This window comes from Gopherus evgoodei, chromosome 17, assembly GCF_007399415.2.
Source record: "Gopherus evgoodei ecotype Sinaloan lineage chromosome 17, rGopEvg1_v1.p, whole genome shotgun sequence".
Lineage (NCBI taxonomy): Eukaryota > Metazoa > Chordata > Testudines > Testudinidae > Gopherus > Gopherus evgoodei.
The window spans coordinates 2,970,602-2,992,983 of record NC_044338.1 but is presented as its reverse complement, the minus strand read 5'-3'; the positions used below and the strand labels follow the sequence as shown (position 1 = coordinate 2,992,983).

Genomic DNA, 22,382 nt, shown 5'->3' with positions numbered 1-22,382 from the left:
AATTTGGTTTCCATTCTGTTTTAGGACAAGGAGATCAAACAGAAAATGAATGGGCAGTCTATTACTTACAACTGCAGCTCAAGTTTTATTTAGCTGACCTGAATGGAATGGCTTTCTCAAGACAAACATTTAAGCTCAGTTACACCTGGGAGAAATAGAAAGATGTGAGATCTGTGGCTCGTGGAGACCTAGCGTGTTTAATAAAGAACAGGGAAGAGAAAAGGACAACATAACTAGTGAATGTTCATAACTGGTGACTGTTTCAAGAACACACAGAGTATACGCCATATATACAATATGACTGGATAATAACTGAGGATGCAACCCTTACATTTCTGTTGACTAAACCCATATGCGGAGCATAAAGGTTTAAAAATCAAATGGGTCCTGACACAGTTTGAGGTTTAGATTGTCTGAGAAGTTTTGTGTTGGAGGGGCAAAGGATTAAATACTTTACAAGCATTACAACATAAAATAGGGCAATAGGAGAACAAGTTTAATGCTGCCCGTCTCAGAGAGGGGACCCCACATTGTTAGAAAAAGAGCTCTCTCTTGCTGAAGATAGAGGCAGACCCCCAACCTTTGCACAATATTTTTCACTTGCTGAGCCCCAACACTGTTTCTAATGACAGCGAGAATGAAGAGCAGGAATGCATTGGAGATAAAAGCCTAACTCTCTTTCCCAGGTCACATGGTATATTGCTAATGTTGCATTTTGTTGAAAACCACAACATTGGTCATAACTGACCCTATTTTAACAAACTTCTTTGGTTATGTCTATGCAGCACTTGGAACCCCAGAAGTGAGCCTTGCGCCTGGATTGAGAGTCCTGGGTTAGTGGGGCTCATGCTAGTGCTCTAAAAATAGCTGTGTACACACTTCTTAGGGTATGACTACACTTGCAGCTGTACAGCGCTGGGAGTTACAGCTGCCTTCGTATAGCTATGCAGGGAAAGCGCTGCAGTGTGGCCACATTTGCAGTGCTGTTGGGAGTGGCTGAACAGGCATTCTGGGATACCTCCGAATACCTCTGGAGGCTAATCACAGCGCTTTTGGTGGCCACACTGGCAGAGCAGCGCTGCATCACCAGCGCGGCAATCATTATACCCCAGGCAGAGCAGACGTACAGCCAGCACTGCAGCCAGGGAGATGCAGCGCTGTATGTGCCTTGCAAGTGTGGATGGTGAGTAAGTTGCAGCGCTGTAAACCCACCACCAGCGCTGTAAATCTCTCCAGTGTAGCCACGCCCTTAGAAGTCACGGCTCAGGCTCTGAAGCCTAAGGGGGAGTGGGCTTTGGGGCCTGAGCTCCAGCTGGAACTGAAACGTCCACATGCTGTCCATACAACTGATTTTAGAGCGCTAGCACAAACCCGTTGGCCTGGGCTGAGAGGTTTGCTCACACAGACTCCAAGATGCTGTGCAGACATAACCTCTGATGCTGGAAACATTTGGTTCTCAAGAGCAGGTTTATAACGAAAAGGAATTTATTTCGTTTCAGAAAGCTGGGCTGATGTGCACATAAGACTCATACAACTACAACTATACCAGAATAGTTAATGCCATTCAATCATCCTGGGGTGGGTGCAGCTAACCAGTATAAAAGTGCGCATATTGGTATAGCATATTGCTGTACAAGAAAGGGAAAAAGTTCTCTCCGTATATAGCACCTTTAGACTTATGTAACTGCACCCATACTAAGGGTATGGCTACACTTGAAATTTCAAAGCGCTGCCGCGGCAGTGCAGCGCTTTGAAGTGTGAGTGTGGTCGGAGCGCCATCGCAGGGAGAGAGCTCTCCCAGGGCTGCACGTAAACCACATCCCTTACGGGTGTAGCTTGCAGCGCTGGGAGCCGGGCTCCCAGCACCGATTACACTGAGGCTTTACAGCGCTGTATCTTGCAGCGCTCAGGGGGGTGTTTTTTCACACCCCTGAGTGCGAAAGTTGCAGCGCTGTAAAGTGCCAGTGTAGCCAAGCCCTAAGAGTTCTACTCATAACACTATTTTGGTGAAAAATAATCACTCTTCCAACAAAATCATTATACTGGGAGACTTTTCAAGTGCACAACAGGCCTTTCTTGATCTCTTTAAATGTGACAATACATTTTATGGGAACCTGAAACAAGAATAATTAGTAAGGTAGCAAAAAAGGTCCTCAAAACAAGACTGTCACCTTGGGACAACACAGTTCTGGATCATCCTAAGGCACAATATTGCTTTGCTGCTCTCTGTGACACTACAATCAGCAGTAGCAAAGCAGCAGGGAAGATGGACAGAATGGCTGAGTCCAAGAGCTGTAGCAGAGTCAATACCAAAACTCACTTATATTTCACTAGGGGAACAAACACTGGTTCAACTGGTCCCTAAAACACCTCTCTGTAGTACGAACCTGGTTTTGGTTTCTTCCACTTTCTACTCTCTTTTCCACTCCAAGAAGCCCTTTATGCTCGTAACTTCACCCTCTCTACCACGTGCCATGCATCCTCCCTCCTCTACTTTAAAAAAAATCTGAACTATATCACTGATCTCTTAGGAGACTCTTTTCCAACTCTCATGCCTCCTCTTTTATTTTGGATTTTGTTCATACTCAACTGGAAACCCTTAGGGTAATGCCTAGCCTACCTGAGAGTTTGTCAAGTATCATGCTCATCTACAGAGCTATAAGAGTAGACCAGAACATTACTATTAATATTAAATAACAGTATTATTGGGAAGGCAAAGTGAATCAACCCAACAGCAGTGTTTGGAGGAACATGAAGTAAAAAGATCATCATCAATGGCTTCCAATATCATTGTGGAGTCACGGTACCATCTTGTGCCTTTATGGAGAATGTTTGCCTCTCTCCCCCAAAGCTCTTTACAGTTAACTCTTCTGGATAATATGTACTGACAGAGCAGATCAATAAATTATTTCACTTTAGAGTTCCATTAGCACTAGAATCAAGTTGAAAGCTTACTGGTCAATTGGGAGCTGATCAACATCAATATATAAACAGTTTAGTGACAAGCATGTGTATTAAACTCATATTTCCAAATGATAACTCCATAAAAGCAGACTAACATTCAATATCCATGCTGAAGTTTAAAAAATTCTTTAAGAGAATTGAAAGTCATCAGGGTAAGAACTAACAAAAGCCTTAAAGCAATTCTTGTCTCCAGTGGATTATTTTCCTTTTGTCAATCATCTTCAGCATTCATTTTTATATACTCATGTCAGATCAGCATAAAACAAAAATTGCTGGCTACTTGGAGAAGCAGTAGGGATTTCCAGCCATCTCCCTTATGATCTCATCAGAGCTTATAAGCTGAGCAAGGCCAAGATAGCTTCAGCACTTGGATGGAAGACGAAGACAAAGCACGTTGCTACTGAACAGAGATGGTGTCGGTAGCTTTGTAGGCAGAACATTCATTCATTAGAGATTTGGAAGAAATGTCTTAGCATGGTGATAGCAGGTAATATCTTGATGGAGGAACCATCTTCCAAAGGAGATGTAAAACCAATGTTCTGACCACCATTAAACATCCCAAAGCCATTTTATATAAAAGTGAAGTGTTAACCCCACCATTCTGCTCAAATTGAAATTGGGGTACTTACATTCTACCTAACAGAAGTTCCAATTGGCGGTGACACTTTTGGCTTCCCGTCTTAAAATGTTCTATTGTGTTGGTGTGCACTATTAACACCTACCCTATGTCGCCCCTAGAGGTGGTTGACGCGATTCCTATAGTTTGAAAAGTGCTTTGAAATGACAGGAGCTATATAAATGCAAGGTATTCTGACGCAAAGGGGAGAAAATTAATGCTACCAGTCCAAAGAGCTGTCATCATCAATCTGACCAACACTTGTTTTTGAAGGGCCTGTCTGACTCAGTTAACTAACGTCCTTCACGTCTACAGGAAGAGCAGAGGGAGGTTACATACAGAAAACTGGTCTAGGAGTCCCTTTTTGCGAACAGAAAAACCACATGGCAAAACTGTTTGTTTCCATGGTACCTGAACTAACTTAGCCCAGTGAAAGAGAATGATTCATCTTTACAGTGGAGATCCCCTTCCCATCGAAAATTAACATGGAAGAGAAAGAAACAAGCTGCAGCAATCTGCCTTTTATCCCAGTACTACATGAGAATGTGGTGAAAGGATGTTCAACAAAAGGTATTAACAGAAATTCTCAACAGGGCATCAACAGCTGAGTACAGAAAAGAAGCAGCAAGTTATCATCCAAAGCTAAAACAAAGTTTGTAAATAAAAATCGGATGCATGTCAATCAGTATTATCTGTCAAATCACATGTAATTTGTAAGATCATTTACAGACATTTGTAACTAAGTACAAAAGTTTTTCCTCTCTAGTGTTTTGAGGTTATAATATCAACACAAGACCCCAGAAAAGTAATAAGCTACTGAGGAAAGCCTCCAGGGAATTTTGGATTACTGGGCGGTGTATAACTTGGTAACCGTAGGTAGGTAGCTCGGTAACTGTAGGTAGGATTTCACTACTGCACACAGGAAACTTTGTCTAAGAATTTCGGCTTCAGACCTATGCACTGGTTTCATAGTTAATTGTTCAGACAGAATCCTCATGCAGCAGCAAATCCCCTTTTTGCATTAAGCTATGTATTTTCTTACAACACATCTAATGATTCATTAAAGCAGCCTTCAAGGTATTGAAAGAGAGATGGGAGATGACTGCCAGGATATAGAGTGCTGCTGAGCTATCTACAAGGTGCCCTGGGGAAATAATTATGAGACTTTATTATGGAATGGAGGATTTCATGTTTTAACATCCGATGAGAGAAGCAGCCTACTTTATAAGTGAGGGAATCAGAAGCTAGTAAACTTTAAAGTTTACAGCTTGGGAACTTACAACTTCCACAAAATATAGGGCACCTAGACAGCTTCTACTGAAATATTCTCAGGAAAGAAAATGTTGGGTGATCCCAATTTTAAAACTGCATTATAAAGGTGCATAACCAAATATTCCTGAATGGTTAAATAGGATTCCAACTACTGGAGAGGGTCGGGGCGGGAAAATAAGAATTCAGCTACAAGGTATTTGCTTATCCTTCATGCAGAATTTGAATGTGTAAAATGTGAGTTATTGAACTAAGCTCTTACCCTTTGTAAAACAAAATATTCTTAGCTGAAAGTGCAAAGAATTATTAAAATGAAACAAGGTAACCCTTTGGGGACCTAGCTTCTCAACAACAAGATCACAGGTTCTTAAAAGCACATTGCCTGGCAGAGGAGGTCAATTTTAAGGGGGGTGAAGCTCAACAATGTAGGTTTTCAGCAAGCTTTGTTAATGACATGTTACCAGTTGGTGATTTGGCTTTCATTCAGAACAGCCAGTGTTGGATTATCTTCAAACTGCAACAAATAATGAATCATGCATAAATTATACCCAAACATGCAAACAAAATCTTAGGATATATTAAGAATATGATGCAAATATTATACTGAAATCACATTATGCCTTTATATACATTGATGGTGCACCTCCAGCCTGGAGTGGTGAATTCTGTTCTGGTCATCCTGCTCATAAAAGATATAGCAGAAATAAAAGGTTATGTTATTTAGTTAAAAAAAATCAACTAAAAAAGTGTGTCCTTTAAGAAATTAAGCATCTGTGTCATACTGAGAGTACCTACCTCTGCCTTGTAGTAACACCATGTGACAACTGGGAATGTTCTTGGTGTTTTCTCTGAATGCTGTGTTGGTGCCTCAGTGTTCCCTAGGCAGTTCTTAAGTATCTGGCAGAGCAAGGAGCCCCCCAGAATGGACCCGGCCGAGGGGTCCGGTTCGCTGTACCTACAAGCTCTGTTTTAGACCCTGTTCCTGTCATCGAATAAACCTCTGTTTTACTGGCTGGCTGAGAGTCACGTCTGACTGCAAAGTGGGGGTGCAGGACCCTGTGGCCCCCCTAGAACCCCGCTGGGGCGGGCTCGCTGTGGGAAGCGCATGGAGGGGCAGAGGATGCTGAATGCTCAAGGAGAGACCCAGGAGGTGAAGCCGTGTGAGCTTCTTGTCCTGAACAAGTCTGCTCCAAGGGAGAGAAGGCTCCCCAAAGTCCTGCCTGGCTTTGTGGGGAGCTGTTCCAGAGCATCACCCAGGGACTCCGTGACACACCATGAAAGGGGAACAAAATGAAAACTACTGTGCCTTTAAAATAATTTTATCTAATCTGAACCACAAATACTAAAATTCATAATTGTATGACTATTGCACAGCATCACTACAGGACAGAGTTAAGTACACTGAGTGCATTTCCATAGCTTAAAGAAATCCAAATATGTTAAGCATAACCTTAACTCTGAATCTACTGGTTTTGTAATAAACATTATAAGGAGATTGTAATTATCCCAAAATGAATCTTTAACCTTGTTACAGACCTTTACTCTCAACTTGAACTCCAATTCTAACTTTTTTTTTTGGTCTTGAGATAGAGGGCCTCATACTTTGGGACAGCAGGCAGCCTCTAGCTGATCAAGGTAAGGAAGAAATATCCCTTATGGGCTGGTTATTTCATACTTGTCCACCACGGCATTTCCTGCACCTTCCTCTGAAGCATCTGGCACTGGGCAGTGTGAGAAAACGAATACTACACAACATGGATGTTTGGTCTGATCTGGTATGGAAATTTCTACAGACAAAACAAGCTTCCAGATCTGAACTTTTTTTTCTTTTTAGAGAAACTGAATTTTATTGCAGGAACATTAAAAATGTATTGAGCATATACTTTAAGTCGCACAGGAGTTACTTGGTTGTCCATCATCAGTCACAGGAACATAAGGAGAAAACAGCTAGTAAGTTTCTTTTAAAATATGCTAGTTATCTGAGTTCTGGGAGAAACAAGATCCAATATTCCTGGTCTCTGCTGGAAGCCCTGCCATTCAGCCTTCTCTCTTGAAATAGAATATATTTAACTGCATAGTGGTAGATGAATTTTATGGTTTTGAAAGTTAGTTTCTGCTTCTTTAACTCTACTTGGTTTTGTTTGCATGCTTTAGTGTCTAAATATGAATAATCCATGATGGCATCATAATCTGATGTGTCAAGTGCAGGGCTCCAAGCCAAGTGCTAATGTTAAATACATTTAAGATTCACTTCTGAGAAGCCCATAAATGTTACTCTCCATCAACAAAAACGGACTCTCACACACATATTGGTATTGTAAAGGGTTCCGAGATGGAAAACTGTTTTCAAACCTAGATTCTTACAAGCACTCAGACATTTTCTTCTTGCTACATGCCCAGCAAAGCTGTTACCAGGAAAGGGTTTGGCAGAATCAATCTTAAAGACTGTTTCAGAACAGATGGAATCTTAGTTTGGCAGTCCCAGTACTGAAGGGATGCACTGTAATCAGCAGCCTAAGAGCCGGTACATGCATGCTTACAGACAGACAAAAGCACAAGGCCCCTACCCTTTGCCCCCTCCTCCCTGGGAGTAACAGTGAAAAGTCCCCACTTCAGGAGGGAAGGAAGTGGCTGGGAACATACCTTCAGACACTTGTCAGGTTTGAAAACTTATACAACCAGAGCGAAACAGTGTTTTCCTAAGGGCATTAAGGGGCACTGTGTTTTTGGCCACGACCCTAAACCAAGGTCCTCTCCACCAAGTCATTAAGAACCCTTACAACTTTTCATAAGTGGAGGGTGTGACGTTATTAAAATATGACCATGTATATCATCATACAATTGCAACAAGTCTTGAACAAAGTATGTCACATAAGGGATCAATGGAAAGTTATGATTTGCTGAATATGACTGTCCAATTTGTATGCATGTATCCTCTTAAGTTACGAATATTGACTGTGTACCAATATTTCAAACAGTGTCTGCTCCTGTGGTAACACCCACAAGGTAGTTAAGCTTACATCCAGTCAGGCCAGCACATTGTGAATGGACTATTCAAGTTGATGGCCCATTAAAGAACACTTAGCTCATACAATAGACAATGGAAGAAGCGTATCCCTGCTCGATGGACCTTCCTGAGGATGCTTCAGATAGAATATGGGTAATAGCTGCTCCTGAGTCACTGAAGCATGCAAGGTCAAGTGACTAGTTAATGTGATTCTGCACTCCATCTTGTAACTGGACTTTTCACAAACTAAAACAGAGTTTTCCCTCCACATGGGAGAAAGTATAGGCACTGGAAGCATCTCCATTTTGCCTCTTTCTTGCTCTGATCTCTGGACTACAGACTTACACTAAGAGGAGTATTACAGTCAATGGACTGAGGACCTTCCAATCTTTTGGATGTTACCGGAGACATTATAAGCTAGCAGTTTATTCCACCGCTGCTACAAACCTAATACAAGAACTTTGCAATGAGCATATGTATTTGATTCCTTTGACCATTTTAACTCTCTCCTCTTTTCTCTTATAAATAGGGTGGGGAGAGTCTGCTCTATTTCTCAGCAGTTTGTCCTGAACCTGGCATCCTCAACTGTAACCCACTAAGGCACGATGACAAAGGGGTATTCCAGATTCCTGTTTAGGTAACTAACTATCTTCCGCCCTGGATCGTAATGTTTCCCACTTCACTTCCTTAACTGTTGTGTAGCGACGTTCTGCACAGAATAATTGACATTTCTTCTCAGAGGGGGTGCTCATGATCCCCATATAGAATTTGTATGTCGCTTTGGGTTCTTTTGGAATGAAAGGTGCTACAGAAATAAACAACATTTGTTTCTACCAATTAATGCATCCAAATGGAGTCAAAAACTCACATGGAGAGCTGCAGGGCCTATGAGGAGCAACTGTTTTTACTGAATGTTAAGCTGTGGTTTTTTTGCCAGCCATATATTTAGGAGTTTCATTGCTATGTGAAACATACACCTCTACCTCAACATAACGTGAATTTGGATATAATGCGGTAAAGCAGTGCTCTGGGGGGGCGGGGCTTTGCGCTCCGGTGGATCAAAGCAAGTTCAATATAACATGGTTTCATCTATAACGCGGTAAGATTTTTTGGCTCCGGAGGGCAGCGTTCTATCGAGATAGAGGTGTACCAAAACACCTACTTCTTGCTCTGTCAGTTGAGGCGGCAGACAAATCTATATTGATGTGACACTAAAACAAAGCTCCAAAGTAGCAAGACCAAGGAGCCAACATAGAAACATTGGAAAGTGCCTTTTGTGATTGTGGGGGGCCTTTGTTGATGACCCCAGGCCTATTACCAGTGTGCAGATGGTCACATTACCAAACCCACTAACACAGCTAGCTTTAACTGCCCCCCGGTTGGCGGTCTCAGCAGAGAAGTTAAGGAGTCAGTAAGCCCAGAGAATGAACTCCTCTCTATGGTCCCTCCACAGGAATGGAGGTCATGGTCTCTGCTGTGCTGGTGCTTGTGCTGGACTGTGGCTAATGGAGGTATAGCTTCCCCAGGGCAGTCTGGGCATTTCAGAAACTCCCCATCCATTTTTACAAAAATTGTTAAAAGCTCTTGCGTGACACAAGGTTTTCTAAAGCAGCATATTTCTGCCCAGAGATGTGTGGAATGCGATGCCTGGCACAGCAGTTCTTTGGGAGGCTGTGTTCACTTGCCTTGGGCAGATTTAGACATAAATGTCTGTCTGTATTTAAACGTGTAATTAGTGACCTCAGATTTTCTTCTTCACTTTAAAACTTTGTCATTTTCTCAAAATAGGAAACAATGGCTTACTAGTGACAGTATTTTTCATTTACCACAGATACTTCTTGAAACATCACAATCACAAAAGGCACTTTCCAATGTTTCTATGTTGGTTGCTTGGTAACAAACCTTTTCAAAAATGATTAATAATGATTTTGCAGCTTTCTGAGTTACATCTAAACAATGAACTACAACAGATGCAACTCTTGAAGAAAGACAAGCATTAGTAGCCAGATAAGCTAATTACATCACAGTCACCCAAGGAATCAGCATTCAAACAGTCTCTTCTACACAAGTCCATCTGTTTTAATTGGGCAGCAATGGACAATGCTCTAATTAAAGAGCTGGATGATTTTCTAACTAGTAAATTCCCTGAAGATGAAACGGGTGTTACCACCAATTAACATCATACCCGAATGTTTGCAATTACTGGAGAAGGAAAAGGGCAAAACAGAAAATCCATTCTGACTTTAAGCAGAGCCTGGATTGTGGTACAATACCTGAAAGGAAGTAATTCAAATTAAATTACATATCCTGGTAGCTGCTGCTTGTGGCTATCAAACCAACCAGATTTACATAAGATATAACAGAGAAGCTCCTTGGCACCTGATGGGATGGGGAGCCAGCCCCCTCTTTCGAACTAATGAACTGTGCAATGAGGAGCTAAGGAACTCACATTTCCAGAAGCAAAGTTCATCTGTTAATGCAACAAATACTCCCACTGCCTTGGCTGCACTGGTGCTTTACAGCACTGCAACTTTCTCACTCAGGGGCGTGAAAAAACACACCTCTGAGCGCTGCAAGTTACAGCGCTGCAAAGCGCCAGTGTAAACAGTGCCCCAGCGCTGTAAGCTAATCCCCACGGGGAGGTGGAGTACCTGCAGCACTGGGAGAGCTCTCTCCCAGCGCTGGCACTGTGACCACTCTCACACTTCAAAGCGCTGCCGCGGGCTGCAAGTGTAGCCATACCCACAGTAAAAGCAAAGAGTTCAGAACCCAACCATTCAGTCAATAGACTGTACACAATATTGCATCACAAGTAAATCTCCCCACAGGTGCTGAAACACAATCCAGAGAGTAGGTGGGGGCCTCAACTGATAAAACATCAGGTCACTTTGCAGAAGATCAGACTTCAAGAATCTCAGGCCTTTTAGCCCTCTAGCTAGAAGATAGCAGTGAGGAGACAACAAGAAATGTGGAGCTGATGCTTAGTTTTCACAGGGTGGGGAGAGTGTCAGTGTACAAATGCTTCTCAGCAGAAGTTGTTCTGAGCAAGGCAATGAAATGAGGGTTTAATCAGGAAATCCCAGTTTTTGAAGGTCTCTTCAGACATTGAGGGTGTTGACTCAAGCGAGTGGTGCTCATGTAAACAAATATCCATCTTTCTCCATATCACAGTGCTGGCCACTCTAATGGTTTCTCTTCGCTTGATGCACCTCACAGTACATTACCGTCTTTCAACCCATTTCCCCATTACACTGAGCTAACTGCATTTCAGCCTGCTAGCCAGCCCTTAATGGACACATTTCACATCTTGCTGCACCTCTTTGTAGCAGTGTTGACCACTTATCACATTACATGCGTTTTTTGAAATAAAATCTTCCCTTCAAATCATTTTTATGAGAGAGAATCTCAAACTTAGGACGTATTTCAAGAACTCTTAATTATTTGTCTGCAAAATCCAGTGCTAGATGGCAGATTGGAAAGGGCATGTAAGAGAAAAGTCATTTGTAATGCTGGAATATGATGCTTCAGAAATCTAACATTGAAATTTCCAGTCCAATGCAAACTGGTAGGATTTCAACCACACAAATAAAAATAAATAAAAAAAATGACCAACCACACAACAGTAATATTCACCCAGGTGTTTGCTTGTAAAAACCTCCTCTCTGCTATGAACTGCAATGCTAAGGTTGTGAATGTGGTTAAGGGTTACAGAAGCCATGTAGCACTAGTTCCTTCATGGGCGAGAGGTGCTTCAGACTCTCCAAATAGCTCTCAATTCTTTAGCCTGCCTGAACACTAACTACTACACTAAATTTTAAAAATTACTGTCTATACAAAATCTTTGCATACAATTCTAAATTGCTAAATTAAAATGGGCAAAACATTTCAAATGACAGCACTGTATTGCTCTAGAATGAGTGGATGGAATCAAACAGACCTAATTTTATTTGCAATACACTTATATGAATTCAGTTCAGTATGGATGTTGTATACATAAAATGACTGATTACTTTGAACAGCATCCAGAGAAAATACTGATTCTATAAAAGGTAATACAAAAATTAGTAAATCTATTCCTACCTTATTGTTTCTTCTATCAGCCGATCAGAGCTGGAAGTAAAAAACAAAAACAAAACAAAAACTATGGTCAAAAAAAGTAACAAGCACTAAATATTTTAGATCACTGCAAGCAATGTTTTGCAGAATACAGCCCTTTACCAGTTAGCCCTGGAGGTGAATTATTTGGAGGGCCACTCAAATGAAGACTTGGCCCGTATAATGAAAGTCTTAGCAGAAAATACATTAGAAAGCCTTTGCAGAAACATATGAAGTATATATGTTTGGTTCGAGCACAACCTCATCCTCTCTGCTATCTCGAATCTTAGGCAAGGCCCAAATGGACCCAATATAACAACAGTTGTCAACATGGTCAAAACATAAAAGCTGAAACTGAATTCCCTTTGACTAAATCTACACACACTGGTTTGGAACTATTCGCTGAACAGCATGTGCACTTCATGATGGAAAAACGGGTCACTATTTCTGAGACTGGCATACGGAACCAAGAATGGCTAGAATATTTATATCCTCAAACTATGGAACGTAGAACTTGACAGCCACGCACGTGCCACCTTGCTGACCACTGCTATTCAGGAAGTTTCATAGCTACATCCCTAGGAATACGAAGCCCACAATGTTCATGGAGAACAAGCAAAACGCCTAGAATATTCAAACAAATTTGTTTTTTCTATTACTCAGGTTATTGTAAATACCCAGTTTCATTTCAAAGACATATTTTATAGCAAGTTACAAAACACTGAAAATAGAAGCGTCTCGTAATAAAGCAGGTAAAAACTTTAATGTAGCAGTGCAATGTATCATCACAATATTTCAGTATCTGTCATTAGGTGATGCTCCCATATTTCTAAATTTAAGAATATCTAGTCTGGTATATACATTTTTTAAAATGCACAGTTAAATCAACAAACACTCAGAATCAGATTAGGAGTAAAAAACAGAAAAAAAATGTCCCTGATGAGCATGAATTAGCACAAACAAAAAAATTCCACCCCTCTCCCCAAGTCACCACAATATATGCAGATATGTGCTGCAGGACTTAAGTGCATTTCTTCTTTCTCTGTGTTCCATACATCACTGTTTAACGATTTACTTGCCTTCATCTCACGTAATATTTATTGCACAGAACTACATGAACCCTAGAAAAGATGCCAAGAAAGGGAAGTGTTTGCTATTTTCACCTGGCATAGAAATCAATCTGAAGTTTTTATTAAAAACAACATACAGTCCTCCACAGTAAAGTCGAATGTATTGCTGCCACGGTAAAAGGGGTATAAGAGGTATGGTTATCCTCATCTTACATTCTTTTTGCTCCCACTCACTTCCAGGACTCAGTTTTTTCTTCAATTAGTTAAAGAAAATAAGTTTCCATGAGCTATCTGAAAGCAGAGATGAGTTCTGCCTCCACTTTGCAACAATCTGACCAATTTGAAACTTTACCAGAACTCCCTCCCACATACGCCCCAACACACTAGTGTGATCACACCAAAGTAGCAACTTGTGCAGTATTTATCTATATATATTCACTCTCCCAGGAGCAGATGCTAACACAAGATGTCCCAATTTGTCTGTGTTAAGGAGAGTGAAAACAAACAAGTTGCTATTTTCAGTGTAGTCCATGGCTTGGGTTAATATTATGAAAACATGGAGAGTAACTACAGCCAGACAAAAATATTCAGCATGGAAAGAAATAGAGAGGACTCAACTGAGGTACTCAAGATTGTAAAAGATGTAGTAAAAGTAGATTAGTCCCCTCGGCTCCTAAAACAAAGTCACTCAAATCAGTGGCAAGTAAATTAGAACAATCTAAAAAACCTGCTTCTTTGCATGCTCAGTAGTCAGTCTGGGGAATTTACTATCCAAGGAGTGCAGAGAGCCAAATTCTGTAATTATGTAAAAGTAGCCAAATATCAAGTTTCAGGGCATCCACTGATCACTGGAGGAGATAGGAAGGAAAGAAAAAATTCTCAGTGGTACATAACCAATTTGACAGTGTTCCTTTAGAACACTGATACCTCCTCTAACTCCAACAGGTAGATCGTATGGGTGACCCCAAATGATGCTGATCTCCAGGAAATAGATTAAACAACAGATGGAAAGCACAACTGTGTACATTTCTGAGTTTCTGTATATTAACAATGAAAAAGACATTGCAGAGTTTGTGACGTGCAGAGTACAAACTGGTAATCGGACATAGTGTGCATTTATGAATATTCTTTGGAGCCAAATAGTTGCATCAGTGGTATGACCTGACCATTTGTTTGGGTGTTTGGTTAGGGGAAGAATTCCAGTCACTGTTATTTGGACCCAGCAGGCATCTCAAAGTCTGCTACTGTCTACAATTAAAGCACCAGGCAATGCTGTTATACCCAATGGAAATGCCAATTTTAGTCTGCAGGTATTTTTGTCTCAAGAATGACTACTGCTGCATACATGAAAAATCTTGGAATGGCAATCTCCCCTCCGCCGCCTCCAAAAAAAAAAACCCAAGCACAAAACCCAAAAGTTTTTGCAAGTGTAAAATATATTTTTGCAGCCCTCCTCTTCTGCTGTTCACTATGCCACAAATGACTAGGGTCTGATCATTCAAATAACTTAAAAGCAACTTGTGAAGTGCTCTTTGGTGGTGTATCGGGTAAAAGTGAGACTCCCACAAAGTCTGGGATGGGCCATGAGTAGCCACATGGTGCCTTTAAACCAAAGGAACGTTAACAGCCCTATTTAAATCTATTATAATTTACAGGGGGAAGATGTCACTGTCAGCCTCAGACTGAAGCCTAGCAATACACATTGGAAATACCTTACAGAACTCATCAGCTTTTTGTGAACCTAAATGGTGAGTCTAGAACATTTTCATTTCAGTGGAGAGGAAAAACCAGAATAGCGGAAGTCGACTAAGTGACTGACACCGCCCCCCCTCCCGCAGTCTTCCTAAAAGCAAAGGTTTTCAGGGCATGAAGTGATGGCTTGTCACTTCACCTGGAGCCACTAACTGCTCTCTCTACCTTAAAAAGCAAGCACTATTGAGTCAGCTTCATTATTTAATCAGAAGATTAAATACCAAAGCACCACATTTAAAAGCTTCAGTCCTACAAGCTGTGCAGCAGATTAACAACCAGTTTCATCATATAGAGCCGATATACTCATCAGCCGCAATATTTATTTTTAATAAAATATGGTTAAACCTACAGCCAGATTCAAAATGCTGACAGATCATATCCCAGTTCGGTTCAATGCATCGGAGTTTTCACAGACTGCTTTGGCGTGAAAAAAGGTATTTCCGTAGCAGGAACAGTTTACCATAGAAATATGGAACTATTCAAAATGAAGTCATGTGTGTCTTTATTTCTATTCCCATTCCATCCCATTACCAAAATGTGTATAAACAGAATCTCTTTTCTAATTAACTTCTTCCAGCTGGATGAATCTCATGCTGTCATAAACACAGTGCATCTGCTCTGAAGCCACTTTGGTCACAAACACAATGAGTCAAGCAATAGGCAATGAGTTATCTTATTTCTACTGCACCTTATAGCCCAAAGCACACCGTAAACTATCCACACACATAAACAGCTCCCAAATGTGGATAAGACTGGCAGAGGTGGATATCTGAGCTAACACAGCCATACATCTTTCATCACCTACACCATTCAGATTGATTAGAAGAAAAAACTCCACCACAAAAAATGTTACAGCCGTCTGAACCGAAGTAACAAAAATGCAGGAATTCTTGATGTTTAGAAATGGCAATCATTTTCATTTGTTCCAAAGGTACCAGCTGCATATGACAGTCTCTTCAGAATGAACGAGGCACAGGCAAGAAAGGCTGACTTGTGTAGGACAGAACAGACAAGTCTTAGTGTTCTTATACTAGATGGTTCAGACCCCTCTATTCTTGTCATGTAAATTTCCTTGAAGCTGGGAATTCATGCAAATCTACTGCACACAACTACCTCAATATATCCTTCTTCTCAATTTTCCAAGGCCACTCCTTCCTTCAGCTTCACAATGAGAGGCAATCGAACAGATTGACAGTATTTTCTAAAGCATACTCCAGTCACTAACCTGCAGCATGTGTACAAACCTCAGCAGAAAGTGAACTAGGATGTGTAGTCATGCGGTTTACAGTCACTGTTACTCAGCTGCTTTGCGTCTTACAGACATTTTTTCTGATATTTTGCCCATGACTCTTTAAAGAGATAGCAGTAGTTTATAGACCAGATCAATGTATTAGAAATCTTAAATTTTAAAAGTATTAAACTTTTCGAGAGTCAAACTTGAGCATATGTTGAATCATAGAAAGTCTGTCCTAATGACAAACCCCGATCTGTATTCACATGGTCTCTCTCATCCAAGGCTTTTAAAATGCATTGAACTCCACACCCACCCATTCAAGAGATAGGTAAGCTTTATTCCATCCATTTTACACCTGGATATATCAAGAAATGGGGAGGTTATGCGATTCACTCAAAGTCATAAAGTACATACATGGCAGTCAGGAAAAGAATCCAAAGTCCTGAAGCTGTAACTACTAGACCACACTTCTACATTTAACACCAGTTACTTTCACAAGCTGGTATTACTGTGTGCATACATTTCCTAGAATTCCACCCAAGAGGAGAGAATGGTTAATGCTTCAACCCACAGCACTGTCAACTCTTCCTGAACATTTGCTGCAACTCAGTAGAATATTTTGTGTTAATTTCTACCACAAGGATGTTAAAACAAGGAAACTTGATTTACAGTGATTTTAAATCACAAGTTTACTATTTTTATATAAGTACCTACTCTTTATCCTGCTCAGAAATTAACATGTGAAAACAGAGAATTTAGTATGGTGACCTAACACTTGCACTTGTAGCATGAAGAGAATCTAAGGTATCTGCTGACTTGTGGAAAAATTCTTCAGCGTTTGACTTCAGGTGACTTCAGTAATTCAAAGTACACAAGTAAAGCATGGCAGAACAAAATTTTGCACTTTGCCTGCTTTGACTCAAAATCATGAGTTATTTCAATTGAAATGTTTAATTGAAATATTTTAAACATTCACAGATATCTAAGGAAGTTTAAATATCTACAGATAGCTTGTCTAGTTCTATTCAGACATTATTTGTTTGTGAGGAAATAAGAATCCCATATGCTAAGGAGGTTTTTTTGTACAAATGTTAAAGGAACAGAAAACGTCTGATCAATATTTGAGGAAGCATGCAGTGTGCTTTACTATTAATTTAATTTTGTTCAAATTTGATCTAAAGATGGAAGGACATTTAAACTTATGCAGCAGGAGAAAAACAAACCAGACATACTAAACATACCTTAATAAGTGGTAGAGAATATGAAAAGTATGCAAAGTCAAGATAAAGAAAATAGTTAAAACAATGAATATGAACCTAAGCCATTAGTAGCTAACTGAGGTAGGAGGCAGTTAATTTCTCTGCTTAACTGACAAGCTCAAAGCAGAGACAGATGTAAGCAGAGACAGATGTGCTCCTTATAAAATATCATGACTTTGCTGTTCTGTCTTCCAAATGAAAACTGCAAATCCGGTGGACATTACTTTGTGAACATCTAAGCAAGCAATGATTGTTCAGGGCAATATTACTCTCATTCGCCATCTGTTCCAATATACCAGGAATTTTCACCTGTCCACACAGATGGAGCTTTGACAATGTCATTTAAAAATACCTATGAAAGGAATGATGAAAAGATCCTGAAACAATCAAATACTATAGCACATGGCATGAATCCAACTGTAGCAATAATGCATATGAAACAATCAGGCCATTGTGCAAGTACTGTAACAATAGGAAAGATCTTCCCATTTGTAATCCACATAAAGACAGCTATAGATCAAGTGAAACAAAAGAGGGCTTGGGGGAGGGGAGAACCCTGCTCACAATATAAAATTTTTAACCACCAAATATCTTGTCTCCCAAGTCAGGTTTGCCAACTAAATAGCAGCGAAGTCAATCACTGATGCAGACTGTCACTTCATGACTAAAAAAATGGGAGAAATCTTTGTCCTATTCAAGCCAATGAGAATTTTGCCACTGACATCACTGGGGCCAGGATTGTACCCAGTAGGTTTACTTGACAGAGTAAGCAAGACAGTTAATTTGTACACACCTCAAAGTCCTTTTATGAAAGAAGGCTAAGGAAGGTACTTTAACCTCTGAGATACACTCAGATGCTTCAAGCATAAACTTCAGGACCCTATTTCATAATAGTAAGAATCATTTTGATATAAATGAGAAAAACATACAGTAGACTGGCTAAGAGCATTAACTGGCTCTTTCTTTTCCTCTCTTTTTGTAGCGGAGTCACTACACACTCCAGGTGTGCCTCCTTGCATCCAGGTCTGGGAATGCAGTTCTCACTGCAACAGGTGCCCCTTGCTACTCATTGGCTGCTTTGCAATAGTCTTGCTTCCAGTAATTTGGCTCTCCTGCCAGGTCACTGTTTTTTCTGCCCCTTCTGAAGTTGCACAGTTCAATAGGACCACTGTCCAAATGGATTTCCAGACTAGTCAGCCTCACTTCGGTCTGTGCGCCACTATCTCAGTGACTGGCAGGGGAACCCAGGCCTTCCACTACACCAGGTTCCTGCCCAGAGACCCTCTACCAGCAATCTAGGTCCTCAGTCCCCCTCCCCTGTTGCTGTTTCCCTGGGCTCCTTCCTACCAAGCCTCCTGATCCTTTTTCCTGCTTCTGGGTTCACCACTGGAGCTTACTCTACTTCCATGGCTACTTAACCCCTCCTAGCTTTGTGTCAGACTCCTTACCCCAGGACAGGATCCCACTGCATACTCTCCCTTTGAGGCTTTCTCCTAGTTCCTGATGACCTCCCTCCTTCCAGGAAGTGACTGCAGATTCCAGCCACCTTCTGCTTTCCGCCTCTTGACTTTATCGTGCTGGCCTAGCACTTCCCTGGCTGAACTTCACTCTCAATTAATCCTGGCCTCCCTTTCAGGTGATGTCAGGTGACCTACCCGGCCTCTTATGCCCTTGTTAACCTTACTGGCTGGTGTGGGGTGCATACCCTATCTTTCAGTAGGGGAAGTCTGATTAATTGCCAACCTGGATTCCACCAAACTGCTTGCGTTAGATCATTTCTATATTCACAGCCCTGGATCACCAGGCTAGGCAACTAGACGCTTCAAGGAATGTAATATTACAAAATGCATTTAATATTACAAACATGCCAACCAGGAGAAAGTGTACTTGACTTGCACAGCCAGCTATGCAATTGTTTTGAAAAAAATAAGTGGCGGCTCTAAAGTAGAAAGCTCTGGTTGATCAAAAGCAAAGATCTAACATCTCTCGTTTTGGGCAAAAAGAAAAAAATCAGATCATTCAACTTTTTAAGATTAAGTATGGAATGGAAACTAGAATACATTTTATTCTGTGGTAGTGAACAAAATGTTTTGTCCACCAAAAAGGAAACTAAAAATGAAATTAAAATGTCCATCACTGTAATGCTACTGTCCATAAAAGTAAACACCATAAAAAGAGCCTCGTGCAAATAACAGGAAAGTCCTTGCTGAGCCTCTAGCAAAGTCCTGGTGGAAGCAGCAGCTTGAGGTATGTGAAAAGCATTTGACAAACAGGGAGGAGCAGGGGGATAGATTTGACTACAAAGTATAAATCTCAGGTCTCCATCAATATACATGACAAAATCTGGAGAGAGATAATCAGTCAAAAAGGTACTGACTTGAGATGAAATGAGTGTTTTCAGGGACAAATGGCTCCTTATACAGAAACGATTTTGAGAGCAGATGGATAGAGGCACAAATCTCTAAGCAAACTGCAAGCTTGCAGGTTTTGCTTCATGTGTTAATTAAAAATTCTTGAAGATAAAAAGACTCAGAGTAAGAGTTTTCAGACTTTACTTTCTCAGATGCATCATGAAAAAGTGTAGCATGTCTGCAATCCTCAAGCATAACGACCTGTACAAATATCCTGCAGGCACATGGGACATTAAAATAAGATATTACACAGATATGCGGAAATCTTGATTGAACACCCCATTTATAGATGCTAAACCTCCAAGAGGGCTTGTTCTGCAGATCACTGTAGTGCGGAATCTAACATTTGGTAGCCAGAGAGTTTCATGAAGATTGAGGACAGACACTAAACTGCTAGGGAGACGACAGAGCAATACTGGCACTGAAGAACTTATCTTCTAATGCAACTCCTAGTAGCATAAGCAATCTGTTAAATCTGGAGTGAAAGCACTGAAGTAGAATCCCTCATGCTGGCCAGTCAGCATACAATGTCACTGGGAGTTTAATGTCTTTCCAGATAGTCCACATGCAGTTTATGCATCACAGAAATATGTAAGTAAGTGAGAACACAGGGCAAGCAGTCACCGAGTACTATGCCTTGAAATGCTTATAACAGCAGCAAGGGGGAAAAGCCTCGCATTTTAAATTCCAACAACATTTCCTAGACAACTTGCCACAAATGCTTTGGCGGAATTATTTATTAAAATACTGGAGACTGAACAGGAGCCACACTATGTGGTACATTCACAGACAGCAGATGTTGGCATCATCTATGAAATGTTTTCTAATTAGACTAGTGTGTGGGGAAAATCAGCATTATTCAGCTGCTCAGGATACATATTCTTTGCTTACTATTTATGATCTCTCCCATTCAGCCTCAATTCTCTCTCATACCCACCAAAATTGCCATCCAAATCTTTCCTTCCTCTCTCCAAGGGGCTCCTCAGGAAGGACTACCTTGAAGTTATAAATGAGAACTTGTATAGTGCTCAGATACTACAGTAGCAAGGCCAGTATCAATACCTAAAAACAGAATACCCCACCTGTTAGTGCTGTATTCCAGGCCTAAAGCACAAAGAGAGACCTACTGATTTAACAAAGGCTACTCTTTGTCCTTTAAAGAAGGGATCCTATAAGGCAGGGGTAGTCAATAGGTAGAACACGGGCCAAATCTGGACCACCACATGCTTTTGAACAGACCCTAAAATCTTTTTATTTACTTATCATCATTATTGTATTTTATTATTATTTTCTCTGGAGTCTGGACCTTGACCAAGAAACGTGGACCTTGACAGAAAATAATTGACTACCCCGGCTATAAGGTTACCGTGAAGACATCTATTTCCTATCACTTTCCAGTACACAACTTATCTGAGGAGGATGGTTAAAAGACTAATATAAAAACAGAGACTATCCCAAATCATCTATACCTCAGAAGTTTAATTAAGTGAAGCAGCTGTTTCCTATCACTAGTAAGAGCCCAAAAGTGATTGACTGGATGGCACCAAGATCCCCATAATGAAGTTTCTGGAGGCTCTCTGCTCTTGGTAGTGCTGGTTCCTGGAGAGACCAATCCTCCCATAATTGCTGTATATTACCCACAGGAAACATACTAAATGAACTAAAACAGGGACAGCCATTACTGTAAGTCATTATCACTAACCACAACTGTCAGAACAATTCCAGTAAATCACTAATGGACTATATCGCCTTTCTTCAAATTTTACATACTGTATGCAGACCCAACATTGCAAGTGCTGCTTTCATTACATGTGCTAACCCAGGGAAAAACTGCAAACATTTTTGTCCAAGAAACAATTAATACTCATTCATATGTAAACGTTTTAAGGAGCAGCTTCACAAAAGCTGAACACTAACCTGACAAAAGAGATTGGGTCTATCAAGATACAACACTACACACTAATTTACATACATGTCTGAACAAGGGGACTGCTCAAGTGCATCATGGGGAAGAGCGCTGTCTATTAATTGTACACTTGCAGACAATGGATCATCATGGCTTCTGCATCCCATTCCCAGTCCAACCACTGACTTACTGTGTAAGTTTGCGTAAGACAGTTCACTCCTGTCAAGTGGGCATAATAATGGTTACCTATTTTATAGGTGGGAGAGACAAAGAGAAGGACTGCAAGATTAATATCTTCAAAAGGATTACTGTCCTGCAAACAACAGCCCTAAATGTTGCTCAGGGTATTAATGCAAGTCATTTCCACCAAAACCAGCAAAAAATGAAAGATGAACCACTGAGGTTTTTCTTTTAATACTATTCTGTTCACAACTCTATTAAAAAAATCTCTGTAGAAAGCCTTAATGTGCTCTGCCTCTCCAATTCTGTGAATCTTCATCTGCTGTCTTTTTTTTTTTTTTTTTTTTTTTTGAGAGAGAGAGAGAGATGGATGCAGTAAAGCATGGGGCTTCCAGCTAGGAATTTGGCCAAATTACTGATATAGCAACCATCTGCCCACTGTGACAAAGTTCCTCCTCTACCTTAGTTGGTCCTGCGCTTATTGGCAGATTTGCTCACCTCAGTGATCTTCCCCACAGTCTGGATCAACTCCTCCTGTGTCTGATCAGGAGTTGGGAGGTTTGGGGGGAACCCGGGCCCGCCTTCTACTCTGGGTTCCAGTCCAGGGCCCTGTGGATTG

General features: G+C 40.8%; 1 protein-coding gene across 4 annotated transcripts in view; it reads right to left on the bottom strand.

Moving 5' to 3' along the window:
- GOSR1 (golgi SNAP receptor complex member 1) overlaps positions 1-22,382 on the bottom strand; it is a 99,816-nt gene that overhangs the window by 48,742 nt on the left and 28,692 nt on the right. For all 4 annotated transcript variants that reach the window (XM_030536229.1, XM_030536230.1, XM_030536231.1 and 1 more), the window contains exon 7: positions 11,937-11,966. In XM_030536229.1, the coding sequence (XP_030392089.1) occupies positions 11,937-11,966 (30 nt within the window). The remainder of the gene's footprint in view (positions 1-11,936; positions 11,967-22,382) is intronic.